Source organism: Rhinatrema bivittatum, chromosome 2 (assembly GCF_901001135.1).
Source record: "Rhinatrema bivittatum chromosome 2, aRhiBiv1.1, whole genome shotgun sequence".
In the NCBI taxonomy this organism is placed as follows: domain Eukaryota; kingdom Metazoa; phylum Chordata; class Amphibia; order Gymnophiona; family Rhinatrematidae; genus Rhinatrema; species Rhinatrema bivittatum.
Genome location: NC_042616.1, coordinates 86,917,258 through 86,935,161, shown reverse-complemented (window position 1 = coordinate 86,935,161; position 17,904 = coordinate 86,917,258). Strand labels below are relative to the sequence as shown.

At 41.6% G+C, this 17,904-nt stretch overlaps 1 protein-coding gene across 3 annotated transcripts in view; it reads left to right on the top strand.

Moving 5' to 3' along the window:
• ACVR2B (activin A receptor type 2B) overlaps positions 1 to 17,904 on the top strand; it is a 476,102-nt gene that overhangs the window by 277,453 nt on the left and 180,745 nt on the right. For all 3 annotated transcript variants that reach the window (XM_029588414.1, XM_029588416.1, XM_029588415.1), the window contains one exon: positions 3,709 to 3,916. In XM_029588414.1, coding sequence (XP_029444274.1) covers positions 3,709 to 3,916 — 208 coding nt within the window. The remainder of the gene's footprint in view (positions 1 to 3,708; positions 3,917 to 17,904) is intronic.

Sequence of the window (17,904 nt, the reverse complement as noted above, 5' to 3'; positions counted from 1 at the left end):
TCGGTATATAAAAATTGTAAATAAATAAATAAATAAAAGGCAATGGTCCCAAAACAGATTAGATCTTATAAAACATTTGTATAGGCGGTATATAAATATTCACCTTTCTGCATTGTAAGAGTCTCCCACTCATTCTCCCTACTCCCCTGGCCACTTTGCCCTCTCAGACCCCAACTCCTCCACCTGCAGTATCTTTCCCCTCCACCACTAGGCTCAACCCCCTCAACTCTATTGCCACTCCCAGAGTTTGAGCCCATTCTCAGTACTTCCCCTCACACAAGCTCCTTCTGTCCCTCTCTCTCTCTCACACACATGCTCCCTCTCTCTAGTGCACATACACACACCCTCGTACAGGCTCCCTCTCTCTTGCATACCCTCCCACACAAGCTCCCTTTCTCTCTCACGCATGCACCCTCACACAGGCTACCTGTTTCTCTCTCTCTCTCACATATACACAATCCTTTCACACAGGCTAGCACCCTCACATACACACAATCCCTTTTTCATACACATGATCCCTTTTTCATACACACCAGCACCAATCTCTCACACATACATACACTCCTTCACAATCTCCTCATATAGGCTCCCTCTCTCTGGCACCCACACTCAAGCACCCCCCTGCTCTCTCTCACCCCTCTCCCGGTGTTTCTCATACCCCCCTGCTCTCTCACCTCCTTTGCTGTCTCTCACACCCTCCTGCTCACACTGTACTAACCCCCTCCCCCTGCTCTCTTTCATCTTCGCCATGAACGGCGCATTCCGTTCGCAGCATGCAGGGTCTCCTCTGTCATTTTCTGCACTGAATTTGGCAGTTCTGTGCAGGAGGGGAATTCTGCACAAATTCTGCGCTCCGCAGTAGTGCAAAATTCCCCCAGGACTACACTTCAAAACTCAATGAACGAGGCAAAGGGCATCATCAAACAGCACAAGGCAATATGAGAAGAGGAAAGGAGCACTAAGAGTGGCAAGAACACATCAAAAAAGGTCTTCATACCACTATTTACCCAAAAGAGGGGAAAAGGGACCAATAATAGTTGTATAAAGACCCCAGTGCACCAAAAGGGGTGCAAAGCAGCAGCAACATTGACATGAACAGCCCAAGACATGATAAAAGGGGAAAAGAAGACACCCTCAGTGGGAAGAGCACCCCAAGGTTCCAAACAAGGGACAGTGCACACCAATAAAATTGGTACAATGACCCCAGGGCACCAAAGAATATCAGCAGTGAGGGGCTAAAGATAAACTGTGACCCAGAAACATCATTAGCACTGCCTCTCTTTGTCCAGCTACATTTTCTGCATGCTGTAATTTGCCCTGAGAAAACTTAGCCGGTTGGGGGATCACAAGGAATTGAAACAGCAAGATTTTTTTGCAGCTAACTCCCAAAGTTAGTTGGACAGACCTTTTGAATATTGACCTCTTAGTGAACTATTTCAATAGATAGATGACCCCCCCTGGAGCCATGTTCAGGTATTGACATAAATCAGCTTCCGAGTGCAAGCAACAAGCTCCTTTATATTGTGTTCTTCTGTTTTAACAGTTCCTCGGTGTAAAAGACCCTCACTAAGTTCACCCTGCTGATCATCCTCCCTGGGGGTTCCTAGTGTTGAACAGAGTAACCCTACATTGGAGTATTCAACATCTTAGTTAACAATAGCAATAAACTAGTACCCCTCCCCCCCCCCCCCCCCCCCAGGTTAGCCAGTAAGGAGATGGTAAATGGTACATTGGAGGATAGTGTAGTGTTTTTAGAGTTTCGTTCCCTGGCTATTTTTCAGTTTACCCGAAATGTTCAGGGCTTTCTTTTTCCACTCTGCACTTGATGTGTTGTTTTACATTGGATTTTCTCTTCAGAATACCAAAGTGCAGTGTACTTCTGCTGAGCACCTGCGTCATAGATTAAAATAAATCCCTGTCAGAAAGTTATCTGAACAGACTTCTGCTTTTGGGTGAGCAGTTTAAGCTTTTTTATTTTGGATTTGGTATTGGTGCCTCATTCTAAAAAAAAAATAAAAATAACAAAATTACATTTTTGTGCCAGCCCAGCTTATTTGGCTCTACCTGCACACATAGGCTTGACTCAAGGAAGAATTTGCTATAACATTTTCAACTGGTTTTAATTTTAGCTTATGCTGAAATAAAATTCTACTTGAAAAAGAAACATTATCTGCTTTGGAAAATCATATCTTTTGTAAGACCAGGTGTACCTCATTAATCATCCAGGTTTTGTAATTAAGCACATAGTGAATAGATAAAGCTGCTATGACTCAACAGTTCTGTTTTCACCATTACATTGGTATGGATGGTCATAGGCAGCAGAGGATTTGTAATTATTATAAATATATGTTTTTCAATAGAATGTAGAACACCCCCCCCCCCAAAAAAAAAAAAATATATGTGTATATATAGTCTATGGGAAAATTACAGTATGCAAAGTAACTCTGATGTTGAGCAGATGTGAGCGATTTAAGTTTTGAAGTTATAGGTGAAAACCAAAGAAGTGTTTGAGAATCAAATAGAATAGTCATACCTCAGTTTTTCATCTTAAAAATCATTCCTAGAGAAATCATACTGATTGTTCCCATTCGTGGTGCTTTGCCATTATCCTGCAGACAGATGCGCTGATCTGTGTTTTGCTCTCGTTTCATCTGATTTTTGGAGGCTTTTCCATAAGATTACTAAAGGTTGGGCTGCTGCATACCTCATGGATCTGATCACTGTTTATTCCTTTTTCCAACCTCCTCAATGTTTTGTTCTCCAAGTATTCACCAGTGCGGGCAGAGTGTTTTCCTCTTCTGTGCCAAAAACCTTGACTAGCTTAAGTTTCTTCCTGTGCTTGACTGATTGAACTTAGAGAGCTAAGTTTTGTTATTGGTAATGGTGTTTTGGTGTATGAGGGGCAATTCACCAAAATATCGATTTGATAAGCTTGCCTGATAAAAGCCGGGCCATGCTTTCAGGTCTTCTCAAGGTTTTCAGTTGGTAGTTACTGGCTTTCAGAAAATCTGGCTGACCCGCTATGCTAAGTGGGCATTTACAATGATAGCACCAAAATTTTGGAATGAATTGCTGAGTTAGTAAGATGGGCTAAGGTGATTGCTGGCTAAGGAAGGATCTGAAATGGTGTTATATGGGAGGTATGGTCTAGGTGGTAAGATATTGAGTAAGCATATTGTTGCTAAAGTTGAGGGATGGCAGAGACAGTGGTTTTGGTTTTGTTATGTTTGTGGTTGTTTTATAAATTTTACAAATGTTTTATTGTAAACTGCTTTTGTTGGTTTTTTTTTTAACTGTTATGTGGTATATAATGTAATCCACTTTTTGACACTTCAAAGTGGAATATAAAAATCTAAAATAAATAAATATAAATTTGTTAAATGTCCGTTTTGAAATGCTGTCTAAGCATTCATCTTTTCCAGTTGCTTGTAATTCTAATCCCAATCATTCCTGCTTCATTTTGATATAAATCTTTAGCTAAGATTTGTATTTATCTTCTCTGTATATAGCAGTGTCCCTCCTTTCTTATCCCAGGAGATCTAAAATAAATGTTAAAAATACAATTGCATCAGTCTTTTATTGTAAAAGGGTTTTAAGATAATTTTCTATGAAAGATGTTGCATAGAACACCCAATGTTTATGTGCCTGCGAAGCAAATTGCTTAATTGTTTATTCATCTTAAAAATAGAAATTTCTGTCTTTATCCAGGTTCTGGACATGGGGAGGCAGAGACTAGAGAATGCATCTACTACAATGCCAACTGGGAACTGGAGAAGACAAACCAAAGTGGTGTTGAGCGTTGTGAGGGGGAAAAGGACAAACGTCTTCATTGTTATGCATCTTGGAGAAATAACTCTGGCTTCATAGAGTTGGTGAAGAAAGGCTGCTGGTTGGATGACTTCAACTGCTATGACAAGTAATGGCAAATTTTATGCTACTGGTTACAAATTGCTGTGCTAGGTCTCTAGGTCTGGAATGATTAAGTAATGCTACTCATATGATCAGCTGACTTATGCAATCTATTCAAGGCTTTCTGAAATATTTTTGAATGCATAGAATAATCCATAGAGCAGTTAATGGGTAGGTATGTCACGTAAATGTATGTGCCCAATCTAGGAGATTAAAATCGTAGAGCTCCATATTAAAAAAAAGCATTTAGCCGGCTAACTCAGAAGTTAGCCGGCTAAATGAATATTTGGGCCCATGTCTGGCTAAATTCTAGCCAGCTAATAAGTTAGGAAGCTAGAACTTATTAAATAAGTTAAGGGCGTTCCAGGGGCAAAACTGGAAGGAGTTGTCTTAGCCGACTTAGAGTTAGCTGGATGACTTAGCCGGCTGTCCTAAAGTTAACCGCCTATAGTTAGTCTGTTAACTTTAATAGCTAGCTATGGACTAGATTCATCAAACTATCGCATGCGATAGGAAGAGAGGCGTGTTTAATGGCAATAGCCTATTTATCGCAATGTGCGCTATCTTAGCACTTCGCATAGGTATTACCGCATAGTGCGTTAACCTTTTAGCACTTTGTGGTAATACCACAATTATTGCATTTCCTACCTGCAACCACTGGGGCGGGGGGGGGGGAGGGGGAGAGAGAATTGAATCATCTTCTGTCTCCTTTTCCCAATGAGATGAGAGCTCTCCCTCAGGGTGGGTGGGGTGTCAGGTTTGTGAAGTGTCTTTGGAGGAGGTACTCCGGAAACTTTGTCCTGTGTCTCTCCTCCTCAGACACGCTTGGCTCTTGACTAGGATCATGAGCTCGTCACCTCCCAGAGGGCGATAGTAAGTATCAGTGGACGACTTCATCTGAAAAAAAACCTAAGGAAAAGGAAACCCAGAAGAATCCCTAGGTCCTCCAATATAGGATCCAAAGAGCAACCCCTTTGAAAGCACAGAGGACATCCTACTGAATCCTGAGTCTTGGAATGGGGGGGGTGATTCTGGAAAACCTCAAACCTCCCCCACAGCCCCAGAGGAGACCCAGGGAGTTGATAGCTCATTATACAGGGGAAAGAAAAATTCACCATAGTGGCAACAGGGCTGAAGTTGGCACTGTGTTCATTTGCACTCCAGCGAAGCACAGTTCTAGCATGGTATTCCTCTGCTGTGTCTTGGCATCTGACTCTCCCACAAAACAGGAGGGAGAAAAGAGTAGACATAGCAGGAAGAACAACATATGCTGTAAAAGAGCACAGGGCCGTTATGTTTTTCTCCAGCAGATCACAGATCAGCACTGAGACTGGCACTGGGGGAGAGAATGATGTCAAGAGGATGTAGCCACAGAGCAGGAGCATAAAGATGCTTAAGATGGTGCTGGTCGTACCCCAAAAGGCTGCAAAAATGTTGCAAATCATTTAGCCTAACCAGATCAACAGTGGCACAAGTTTTGCCCCAGGTCTAACCCTGGCACACAGTAAAAATTTGTGCAAAAAATTGTACCTACTAAAAGATGTGCAAATGGCACTATGGAACTTCTACCTAATCCTCAGATCCTCATCCATTACGTCTGCCAAAGGCTAAATATAAATTTACTGTTTTCTAGAAAACCCCATAAGGGTAGTTATATACAGTGATGACCTTGAGTCAAGAACTACATGTATTTTGATAAACAGTGGGGCATGAACAGCAAAGCTCAGCTTAGCAGAACACGACATTAACACTAATTTTAAAAACATTTTCTCCCGTTTTACCAAAACTCTAGGGAGAAATAAAAGCTTAATAGTATCATTACTATTTTGCACTCTACGTCTAAGTTCTGAATGTGGGAAAACAAGCAAAATATTATGAAAACCACTTGTCTTGTTTCACAGCTTTAAGTTCAAATATGATAAACCAAAATTGTGACTTTTCAATACATTTTTAAGTGACCAGGTTAAAAAATGTTTTCCACAGTTCAGAACCTGCTACTCTAACCAGATATAAAATGTATGTGGCATCAGATATATATTGAAGGACAAATATGCACTCCCCCACAGTACCTCACTCTTCCTTGGACTCCCTAGGGCGGGTTAGCCCTAGTTTGTTGTTGTTTTTTGTTTTTTTTTTTAAATTATGGCCACGTTATTGGCTCACATTTGTAATGGGGAGGGTGCCACCACCCTTGGTTATCCTTAGGTCCCTGTAAAGCTCTCTCACACTCTCTTTCTTGCCCATATACCTCTCTTACTCGCACATGCTCTCTCCCTCTCTTTCACTTACATATGTTTCTTCCTTTTTTTCTATCTCATATTCACTCTCCCACTCTCTCACTCACTTCTTCTACTGCAGCCTTAGGGGCTCCACCAGCCCTGTGGCCTCCCCTTTTCAGCCACTGGCGGGATGGGGCTCCACTAGTAACCCAGGGTCTCTTCTTCCCTTCAGCTATTAGTGGCAATTATGCAGGATTATGTTGATCTGCCTGCTCCCCCTATGTCACCATCTTCCAGCTACCTGCCTAAGCAGCTATCATCAGCGATTGCCTACATCATGAGTGTCAGCATTTAGTCATGGGCTATCACTGATGATATTGGGCAGGTTGCAGAAGGATAATGGTGGTGGCAAGGTGGTCCAGATTCTGTGGTCAATGCATGCAAGGTAGGTGGGCTGCAAGGACGGGGCAGTTGGGCCGGTTCTGGCTTGCAGGTCATAGTTTGCCCACAACTGCTTTAGTGATTCTGATCCATAAGTTCCAGATACCCCAGGCTCTTTGTTGAATCAGATATAAGGTCATTGTACTCAAGTTGTAGACCAAAAGCTCATTTCAGATATGGAGGCCAACTTTATCCTAGGATCTTTGGGGAAGAAATCCTTTCTTGTGTATCCTTCGGTACAGGGGATTGTGAGTAAGAGCTGGACTTGCCAAGACAAGAAGAGGTCCTCACTGAAATCATAAGGATCCTTTGAGAGAGTGGAGCTTTGAAGTACAGCTCTGAAGGTAGCCATTCAGGTCAAAGACAGATGCATACTTCTCCTTAGCATTGCTATGAGTTTAATAGTTCTGTCCTACAGGTGAAAGTGTAGTTGCCACTCATCTAGAGTCACTGGGCCAAACAGGTGATGGTGGCATTTTTGTCCTGGACCTCCCAAGTCTCTTACTGCTTCCCCCCCCCCCCCCCCCCCCCAGCCGTGATGTACCTTTCAGACACCACATACGACTCAGTGGATCTGACTGTGAAGTCTATGGCTTGCAGATTTACAACCAGAAGAGGACTACATTTGCAGTAGAGGTTGTTTTCTCCTCCAAGGTCCATCTCCCAGATCTCCCTTTTTTGAGACCCTAACAGTTTGGGGAAAAATGTGATCAAATACTGTAAGATCATGTTGAGGCAAAAAAGACCCACTTTCACATAGTCAAATTCTCTTCAAAGAAGGGCTTGGACTTTCTGGCTCTCAGGGAATCAGCAGACTTTATCCATTTAAGTCTTGAAGAGACTCCCCAGTCAATGATTTTCCCATCTCCCAGAGTTAGGCTACAGGTTGCAAGCCAGTGGTTGCTGGCAGGTCCCAGATCTTGTAATGCTGCTGACAAGTGGATGTTTCTTCTGGATTCCCTCCTCCTTCCCAATATGGTTGTACAAGATTTTGATTTTAAGCATCATCAAAAAATGGATACAGCATACAATTCTGTTCAACTTCCAGGGTCAGATTTTTTATTTCACATCTTCTGATGTAGTAGGTGTTGGCATTACTAGAGAATGTCAGTCACTTGAGAGAGATTTATATATCCATCCTGTGCCATATGCACAGAGGGAGAGAAATGTGATATATCCCCACTTACAGATACAGAGAGAGATGATTTAAGAAAGATGCGATAAGAGGGATTCCACAGATAGAAACACAAGAGCATGTAGTTCCCAAGTGATTAGAAAGTTTTCATCTTGTCCTGAACTAAGTCTGAATTGGATTGTTGAACAAAGTTCTTTCAAGGTGTATAACTCTAGTCTCAATCATTCAGGATATTAGGTTGGGAGACTTTCTGTTGTGTCTGGATCTCCAAGACACCTGGCTCTAAATTCTGATAAATATACACAAAGGGTAAATAACTACAACTCTCTATCCACTTGTCATAGAATTACACACAATATAGAGAGCCCAACAATAATATATGAAATATACCAAATTTATTTAAAGATATCACACAGATATACCTATATAGACAATAAAACTAAGCTAGCACACACACACATTCATACCCACAAATTAAAAAATATGTTGTATTGAGATACAGTATATAACTCTTTTTATGTTACCAATTGAGTTTACAAATACTTATAAAATTTCAATTGAGAATTACTAAATTACTACAAACTTTAAATTGGAATTATATGCTATTTGTGTCCGACAAAAGCAGATGCAAGATCTCTTCGTTTCAGCCCTGTCATTTGGGGCTTCCTCAGGGACTGATGTAAATGTACACTTACTCCATGGACAAATTCCTTGTGGATCATGTTCAGTTTGCCCGCTGACACTTCGGTGTCAGTTGTTCAGTCACCCCAATTTAAGGTATCCTTATCTGATTCCTAGCTTGTTTGATTGTAGTACTAGTGGCGTTATATACGCTATTATTTGTCCTTGCAATTTAATTTATATAGGGCAAACAATTCGCCCTATTCGGTGTAGGATTATCGAGCATAGGAGCCGGATTAAAGCGTTGCGTGAAAACGCACCCTTAGTAAAACACTGGGTTGAGAGTAATCATACTGTGGCAGAAATTAGGTTTTTTGTGATTAAACAAGTTACGCTTCAACATGGGGGAGATTTGTCCCTAATGTTAAGAAAAATTGAACAGCAATTTATCTATAGTTGGCGCATGATTGCCCCGTCGGGGTTGAATGGACCAATAGAGTGGAGCGCATTTTATTAGCATATGAGTATAATAGCTTTTAGAATGACATTTCATTCAGGGTTGATTGAGTAAGGTCCGTGTTAAACTATAAGAATTAATTGAGTAAAGTATTCTTTGAAATACATTGGTATGGGAATGATGCTGGTTAGAGTATAATTGAATTGATTATTTAAACGCCCATTGTTTTGCTTATATAAGTTTTGTGGGGAGGTTAGCAGTTCACATTTCAGCGGGTGACGGCGTGTTACGTCACTTCCGATCAGACGTGAGTGTTGAAAGTTTTTGCATTTGTAAAACTAGGAGCTTGGGTGGGGGTAATGCCGTTTTATTTCCTATGATAATTCTTTGGTTATATTGTTGCAGAATATGTTTGGCTTGAGATCGCAGGTCGGCGTATTTCATCAATAAATATGTAAAAAAGGAAGGATGTATAGAAATTCATAAGGGCTAAAGGAAACGCCGCGAAACACAGATGGTCGAAAGACGTGACTAATGAATGAAAGGGAACGCTGTGTTGAAGGAACTTTGTAAGAAGTTAGAAGCGTTATAGGTTGAATAAATTGTTGTACTTCAGGTAGGTACGGCCATTATCAAACACATTTGGGGTTTGGTATAGGAAAAGAAGAGAGATTTTTGTCGTGATTATAAGCGCATTAGATTTTAGGATCTAAATAAAAGAAAAACAAAGTGAGATAAAATATTTAGAAAAGCGTTGGGTTTTTATATGTGGTGGGTAATAGCCATGTGGTGATTAATGAAGGGGGTAGTGGAGGTGTGAATAGGTGTTTATTAGTTGTTATAGGTTTTCAGCAAAATAGGGTTGAGACATATCTTTGAAGTGTAATAGTTATAAGATAATGTATGTTTCTTTCAGTTGTGTGATTAATTGTTTATATGTGCTTTTCAGTGTGGCAATACACTTGTAAGTGTACATTTACATCAGTCCCTGAGGAAGCCCCAAATGACAGGGGTGAAACGAAGAGATCTTGCATCTGCTTTTGTCGGACACAAATAGCATATAATTCCAATTTAAAGTTTGTAGTAATTTAGTAATTCTCAATTGAAATTTTATAAGTATTTGTAAACTCAATTGGTAACATAAAAAGAGTTATATACTGTATCTCAATACAACATATTTTTTAATTTGTGGGTATGAATGTGTGTGTGTGCTAGCTTAGTTTTATTGTCTATATAGGTATATCTGTGTGATATCTTTAAATAAATTTGGTATATTTCATATATTATTGTTGGGCTCTCTATATTGTGTGTAATTCTAAATTCTGATAGCCAGGGCCCAGAAAGGTGCTGCTGATTTGTGGTGAGAGGTGTATTTTCCAAATATCTTTTTGTATATAACAAGAGTTGGATATATATCAGCCAAGAGATCAGATTTACGTGGTACCCATAGAACAGTGTTTCTCCAACTTTTTCAAACTCAAGGCACGCCTACTGCCTTTAGGGAAAAAAATTAAAGACTTGGCTGTTCTCAGAACATAGATTAATAACTTGGAATGATAAGTGAAGTTGAGAGGGACTGTGTTAAGTGTGTGCCTCCTGCCAGTACGGGCCCTCAGTGGACCATAATATTTGCTGCTCAGTCCTCCAAGCCACACCTGCTGGTGGCCGTGATGTCTGTCCTCGCAGTAAGTACCCTGCCTCATCTTAGAGTCTTACACACTGCGTTGTGGCCACTTACTCCTAGTTCTTACTTTAGCTCTGTACTTGCCCTATTATTGTGACTTTCTGTGTTTATCTTAGTCCTAGGCTTAGCTTTGTATCTTTGGTGGTGGGGTTTTTGTTTTGTTTGTTTACTAGCCTTTGTTTGTGCCCATGTCCTGTTTGTCCCCAGTGTCGTGGCCTTCTCTTTTTCTTGTTTTGGTCTTGTTCTGTGTCTTGTTTGGTTTCTGTCTTGTGCTCTTCCTTGTTCTATCTTGTGAGAATACCTTTTTGTTTTTCCCTAGCTTTAGTCCTGCCCTGTCTTAGTTGGTGCCTTTCAGTACTGTAAGCATTTCACGTTTTAAGTCCTGCTGGCTACCAGAAACTGAGGGCTCAAACTGAGGGGGGAGGTAGCTGGTCAGGCAGAGCTGATAAGGCAGCCAGACCTGTTCCTATCTGTAGCCAGCTGTTCCTGGGTTCAGCCTGGTCCTTTCTTGGGGGGATGCCCATAACCAGCACCAGCGGCCTGACATCAGTATATTCAGTGATGGATGTATGATGGTGGGTCTTTCCTTTTTCATGAACTAATTATAAAACTAGTAACTCAGGTTTGTTTTAGTTATGATTTTAATTGTATAGAGTTGTATTTTATATATGTTGTACATCACCTAGATTGATCCTGGTGACTTGGAATGCGGTATAGAAATGTGTTTAAATAAATTAACAAAAATGTTCTGTGGCACATCAACCCCCCATGGGGCAGGCAGTGCAGACATGGAGGACTCATGGTCAAAAAAAGAGTAAGGGAAGCACTGAAAACCTAACCAGCCACTTTTCCAAATTTTAAAACAAAGGGCGAGGGGGCAGAGACACACATGAAGCCATCACAGTAGACCTGCTCCCTCTTTATACACGTGCAGGAGAAAAGAGAAGTTGGCAGGGTGCAGGCAGATAGCTTGGTTAGGTGCCTTGGCTGCCACATGTGGCTGCCAGAGCTCCTTCACTGCTGATGCTCCCAATGCTCAGAGCAGCCTTACTTAACCAGATATCTTCAAACGATGTCTAGCTAAGTAGCTCTGTGAAATTTAAAAAAAAAAAAAAAAAAAAAGTAAAGGGGCCTGTGCCTAGATTTTCCTCCCCACAAAATCTCATAGATGGCCCTGTTGGGCTGTGCACCCACCCTCCTACATCATCTCTGAAATATTAAAATTGCTCCGGGGTCTGCAGATTGGGCCCCCTCCCCACCCCTCCATTCAGCTGTTCTCTTTAAAAAAAAAATAAAAAAATTGCAATCTTATGCTGGATCCTGTCCCCACCCAACCATTAACATAGAAACATAGAAACCTAGAAATGATGGCAGAAGAAGACCTAATGGCCCATCCAGTCTGCCCAGCAAGCTTTTGCACTTTTTTTTCTCTCACATACTTCTGTTTCTCTTGGCTCTTGGTAACCTTTTTTATTCTATTTCCCTTCCACCCCCGCCATTAATGTAGAGAGCAGTGTTGGAACTGCATCTAAGTGAAATAGCTTAATTAGTTAGGGGTATTAACCACCGCAATAAGCAAGCTACACCCATGCTTATCTGTTTATCCAGACTATGTAATTCAGTCCGTTGATTGTTGCCTGAATATAGATCCACCTTTCTTCATTCCCCCCTGGCGTTGAAGCAGAGAGCTATGCTGGCTATGCATTGAAAGTGAAGTATCAGTCTTGCTCCCCTGCCTTTGAAGCAGAGAGCTGTTCTAGGCTGGCCAATCCTGCCATCGCTCAGACCCCTTCTTGCCTCCCTGACACAGTTCCCTGCTGGGAGCAGGGTACAGTATAAACCCACTGCCAGTGTTTTCTGGCTGTTCTTGATTTTTAATGTAACCATAAGAATAGGGAGTTTAGTTTCACGATATATTAAGATGTCACGGAAGTACAGGGTTTTAATATGGAAATTGTATTTTTCTCTAACTTTTATTTATTTTATTTTTATTTTATTATATTATATTTCATTTTGGGTTTTCATTTTGTTTTTGCTCAACTATATAAGCTATACAGTGTTATTCTTAGATGTGCTCTCCTATTTTATTTTTATTTTCAATACTATTGTAAACCGTTTTGGTCAATTATACATTGTTAAGACTGTATAGAAATATCTTAAATACAGTGCATTGTTTAATCTTCTGACAGAAGATGTGCTGGAAGCGCTGGGAGAGGATAGGGACTATGCCTTGCTCCTGGCAGGGGATATTGACTGTCCGAGGGGGCAGGAGTGGGTCCAGGTGGTGGCTGGCCTAGTACTTAGTAGAGATGTGAATCGGAACTGAAATCGGATCCGATTCTGGTTCCGATTCACATCTCTATAGATGTGAATCGGAACCAGAATCGGATCCGATTTCAGTTCCGATTCACATCTCTAGTACTTAGCCACAACAGGTGGGTGTGTTTGCAATTTTTTTTCTTTTTTTTGAGAGAACGGACAAATGGGTGATAGGGAAGGGGGCCTGATGTATGGATCTCGGAGCAATATTAATATTCTGGAAGCGATGCGGCATGATGGGTGCATGGCCCAAAAGGGTCATCTTTGAGATTTGGTGGGGAGGCGTGAGGAAATCAGGCCATAAGTACCTGAATTTTTTATTTTTTTTATTTCACAGCACTATTTAGCCAGAAATCATGTGAAGATATCCGGTTAAGTAGCAAGTTATCTGGCTAAACAGGGCCAGATAGCTTAAAAAAAACAAACCAAAAAAACTAACTGATTATATGCAAACATAGCCGCTTAGGTGTTTTAGTTATCCGGCTACATGCAGCTGGATATCTTTAGCCAAGTATATTCAGCAGGACTTTAGCTGGATAACTTGTCCACTAACAGACTTATTGAATATTACCCTTGTACTCCGAGAGGAGCAGGCTAGGCCTGTTCACAGCTGAATGGGCTAGAGGAACTTAAGGCTCCTGCTAGCAGTCTAGCTGTTTTCCCTTTTCCCTGCTGGGCTGAAGCTCTTTTGGAGGACTATTTTCTTGAGACCTCACTTCCTCCTCTCTCTCCTGTTTATTGAGTGAGAGCTTTCCTGTGGCATTTCTGCCTGGGCCATCCTATTTAAAAAAAAAAAAAAATAAGAGTGGAAAGAAACTGCTGAAAGGAATATGGTGATCAGTGAGCAAGCAATGAGGTCTGCAAGGTCAGGCCCAAAGCAAACAGGATTTTAGCAGGGGAGTGTGTTCTGTGGTCACAGCAGGAGCTAGCGAAAGAACAGCACCAGTGGTTGCTTCTGCTTGCTGTGCAATGTGGGAATTTTTGGGATGCCCCGTGATGAATCCCGCAGGTTCACAGTGAGTGAACAAGTAATCATGGATCCAGCAAGAGGATCCAGGCAGATTGACCAAGTAGCAGCTTTCATTTTGGTTCAAGTCAGGAATGATTCTGGATCTGTAGCCATTTTAAAAAACTGGGCTGGAGATTTTGTGGAGCTCACCAGGACTGGGTTGTAGGTCTCCTTCAAAAAGGGAAAGGGGGGGAGGGCAGCAGGATCTCTTTTTTTTTTTCTGAGTTAATTTTATTAATGCATCAGGCTTTTCTGAAGCAGGGCCACTCAGGGGCATGTTCTACCCATGTCTTCTTTGGGGAACCACTGTCTCACCTTTCTTCCTGGCATCCTAGTCCTTCCTCAAAGAGACAGAAGTTGGCAGGGGATGTCTCAGGTGGCTCGGAGTTCACAGAAGGGCTTCTGGAGATGTTGGATTGTAAAGGTTCAGGAGGAGAAAAAGGAATGAGAGAAGGTTTCCATAGAGGACAAGGACTCGTCTGTCCTCAAGCTCTTCAGGAAGGAAGAATTAGCCTCTTTAATTTCCCAGAGCAATAGCCAGAGGAGTCTGACCCAAGAGGATCTCATTTTGGATGGTACTCATTATCCTTCTAGATCTTTCCCCTTTCTTATGGCCATCAAGGAAATGACGGAGCACTCTGAGTTGGGACATGAGGAGGGGAAGATGATGATGAAGGAGCTATACTCCCTCCTAGAGGAAGTCTTGAAGGTGTTCTTCTGTATTCCTACAGGGCCATAATTCTAGTAGGGGGTGGTGTGACTCTCCAGGTTAACATGAATGCAAGTCTTTTAGGCTGGCTTGCCCATTGCCAGGACAAGATGACACAAAGCCTGTGCCCAGGATGGAAGTGTCATGATTGATAAACAGACTGCAGACCTGAGGTATACAGCTAGCTCTTTGGGGATTTTCTTCCATTGTTTCAAGTGAGAACCGTCAGTGTTTTCTGACAGTATGACAGTGGTTGCCTATGCCAACAGGCAAGGGGGCACTAGGAGTCCAGGAATATTCCAGAAGGTGGGTGTCATCCTAGAATAGTTTGAATGTCATTTTCAGGCTCTGTCATCTGCATTGCTGGCATAGACACAGCAAAGGCCAATTTCCTTAGCAGGAATGTGCTAGACCCAGTGAAAGTATAAAGTATTTTTATTAGGCATTATAAGTGTTCTTGGGAGATGCTGGATACTGGATGCCCTTAGTCTTACAATCTGACCAGCATCTCGTTGGATACAGGAAGTGACCCTTCTTTTATAGTTAAACATACAATATTGTGGAAGTTTCTAGACTTACGTGACTGCCCAAAGACTCATTTACAGAGTCACATCATGCTGTTGACATGACAACCTATCCCTGAACTGCCCTGACCAGTCTTCCCAGATGTAGCCCATTTGCCCTCACTCTCCAGATAATCCTTTTGTTCTGTTAATTATCTTGTCCAGTGAGATAGTGCCTGAAGCTCCCGCCGTGGTTTCTTCTTGAATAAGCCTCACCTTTTCTGGTGCCAGCTTGTCGGCCTGCTCAGGGACATTCTGCAAGTCATGCTCAGAAAGTCACTCAGAGTTCATTCAGCTCAGGCAGGCTAAAGAATAGCAGAGGCGTCTGGGTATTTTCCTTCTCCATGTTGGTTTGCTGGTCAGGCATACTTCTCATTTTCCTCTTGTGCCACTTACAAATGGCTAAAGTGGCACACCCAAGTACCAGAGGTGAAGACAGAACAGTGAAAAGTGAGAACTCAGAAGAGGCCTTTCAGTTTATGGACAAATGAGGCATGCCAAAATGAGACTTCATGGCAGTGGAAAGGAATTTGAGATTTCCAATCTCGCAAAGAATTGGAAGTTGAAGGGGATACATTCCTGCTCCTTTGTGTTCTCCACATAGCCATTCATGAGGCAAGTGGTATAATGGATAAGGGATTATATGTATTGCATGGTACTGGTTGCTCTGAGTTGGCTGAGGAGGCGCAGTGGTTCACCAATCCGATGCTTCTCAAGGTGGGTGATTTTGTTACTTCTACTGATCTCAAGGGCCTCTTTCCACAGGGTCCAATTTTCATGGAATATCCAACTCCATTTTGTCTTACAGCATTGCTCTTGAAAAGATGAGGCTGCACATGCAGGACTTTTCCACTTCTGTAATTATAATGAGCTGAAGGTTAGCTTACATCTGGGCTTAGAGGCTATTTGATGCCTAGTGTCGACAGTGGATGAACCCTTTTAAGGTATCTATCTCATCTAGTCTGACTTTTCTTCAGAGGGAGTTGGATAAGGTTTGGGCCTTCAATTTCTTTAAAGGGCTGGTGGCTACCCTGGCTTGCTACAGGGGCCAGAACTGAGGGTTTTCAGTGGCGGCTTATCTGGATGTGTTTGGGTTTTTCTGAGAGGGATGAAGCACATCCTCCTTCCATTCAGGGTTGCAGTTCTGCCCTGGAATCTCAATTTGGTATTACTTGTTTTAGATCAGCCTCCCTTTGAGCCCCTTAAAGTGGCTTCATTGAAGATCTAATCCTGAAGACAGTTTTTCTGGTTATGGTTACCTTAGGTGAAGTAAAGCAAGCTATAGGCTCTTTTCTGTAGGCAGTGTTATTTGGTCATTTCAGAAGGCTACTTTGTGGCCACTGCCTGCCTTCTTGCCGAAGGTGTTGGCTGATTTTCATCTGAATCAGTCTCTTTCTCTTCTGACCTTCTTGGAAGACTTTTGGTGCCTGAAAGTGAAGTTTTTAATCATCTGAATGTTTGGAGGGTGGAAGGTCATGAATACATTTTAAAATGGTCGATTTCTTTGTGGTTAGTCCCACAGAATGGAGAGGTTGCTGCAAAATCTTCCATTGTTCATTGGATCAAGGAAGTGGTGGCTTCCTCATATATCTGTAAAGGTGTATCAATGCTGGAGGCCCATAACACTTATTCCACTGGTGTTCAAGTGTCCTGAACAGAAGGTTGAGCAGGGTCCCTGGAGGAGATTTGCATGGTGACACTACACAAGGGAAGCTGCTTTTGAAGCAGAAGTCATGAGAGCAACCTGAGCCTCTTCCCACCTGAACACTAGTGGGGCTTGGGAACTTTCCACATGTCAGGGTAGAATAAAGAAGGTGAAATTTAATCACAGCTGATAATTTTCCTTTCATTGAATCCTGCCAGACTGGTTTTGGTTCCCACCCATATGGGCAGAGGCTGATGGAAGTTGAGGTCATCTCAGTATTTACCCTTAGAGATGTTTGGTTGATCTTCCAGGGTTTTGGAGTTGCTTCTTTTCTTTTTTTTTTTTCTTTAGATTTCTTCCTTTGGCCCAACTGGCGCCTGGGGAGGGGAGAACAGTGGAAATATGTTTGGACTGGCCTGTTAGAAAATATGGTTAAATTAAAAGTTTTCTTTCTGAACAGTTTGTTGCTTTGACAGTGAGTATACTGGATAGGCAGTCTGCTGCTGCACCAACTATTACACTAGGGATAGTGTCAGCAAAGTTTGTTCTCTGTCCCCATATGTTGGTTTTAGGTGATGATAACTTACATTTTGGGAGTGGTCTGGCAGGATAAAAAGAAAGGAAAATAATGGTAAGATTACATTTCACTTTTTATAGTAATGCAAAATCCAACAAGTATTCTATATAATTGTTGTGTATTTGCTGTACATCGTTTAGGGCAATTTTTATCTGGAAAGCTATTGATAAATGCTAATAAATGAAATGAAATTAATGAAATTCTAAATAACACAGTTTTACATCATGATATTTTTTTTCAACTTTTCACCCAGTCTACACATCCAGCCCTGTATATTTAACTGTTATAGAGTATTGTATACATTTTTGCTCTGTTGTTTAGTTGTTTCTGCACTTTGCTGTCTTCTGTCATCATTGCTTTGCTCTGATAATCTGGGTTCCCCCATTTACTCAGAAGTTGTTTGTCAAATTTAATGTAGAGTCTTGCAGATGATACTTAATTTTCTAGTCTGTCTCAAAATTATGCAGCTCAACATGCTAGCCAAGAATAATAGAGGCATCATATGTATGATCCTGACCTTCTCTGGGTTGATATTGTCGGTTTCACTTATTTTTCATCTTCTTCAGGTTTTCACTGCAAACGTTCCTTCTTTCTTGCCCCTTTTAACATCATTTTA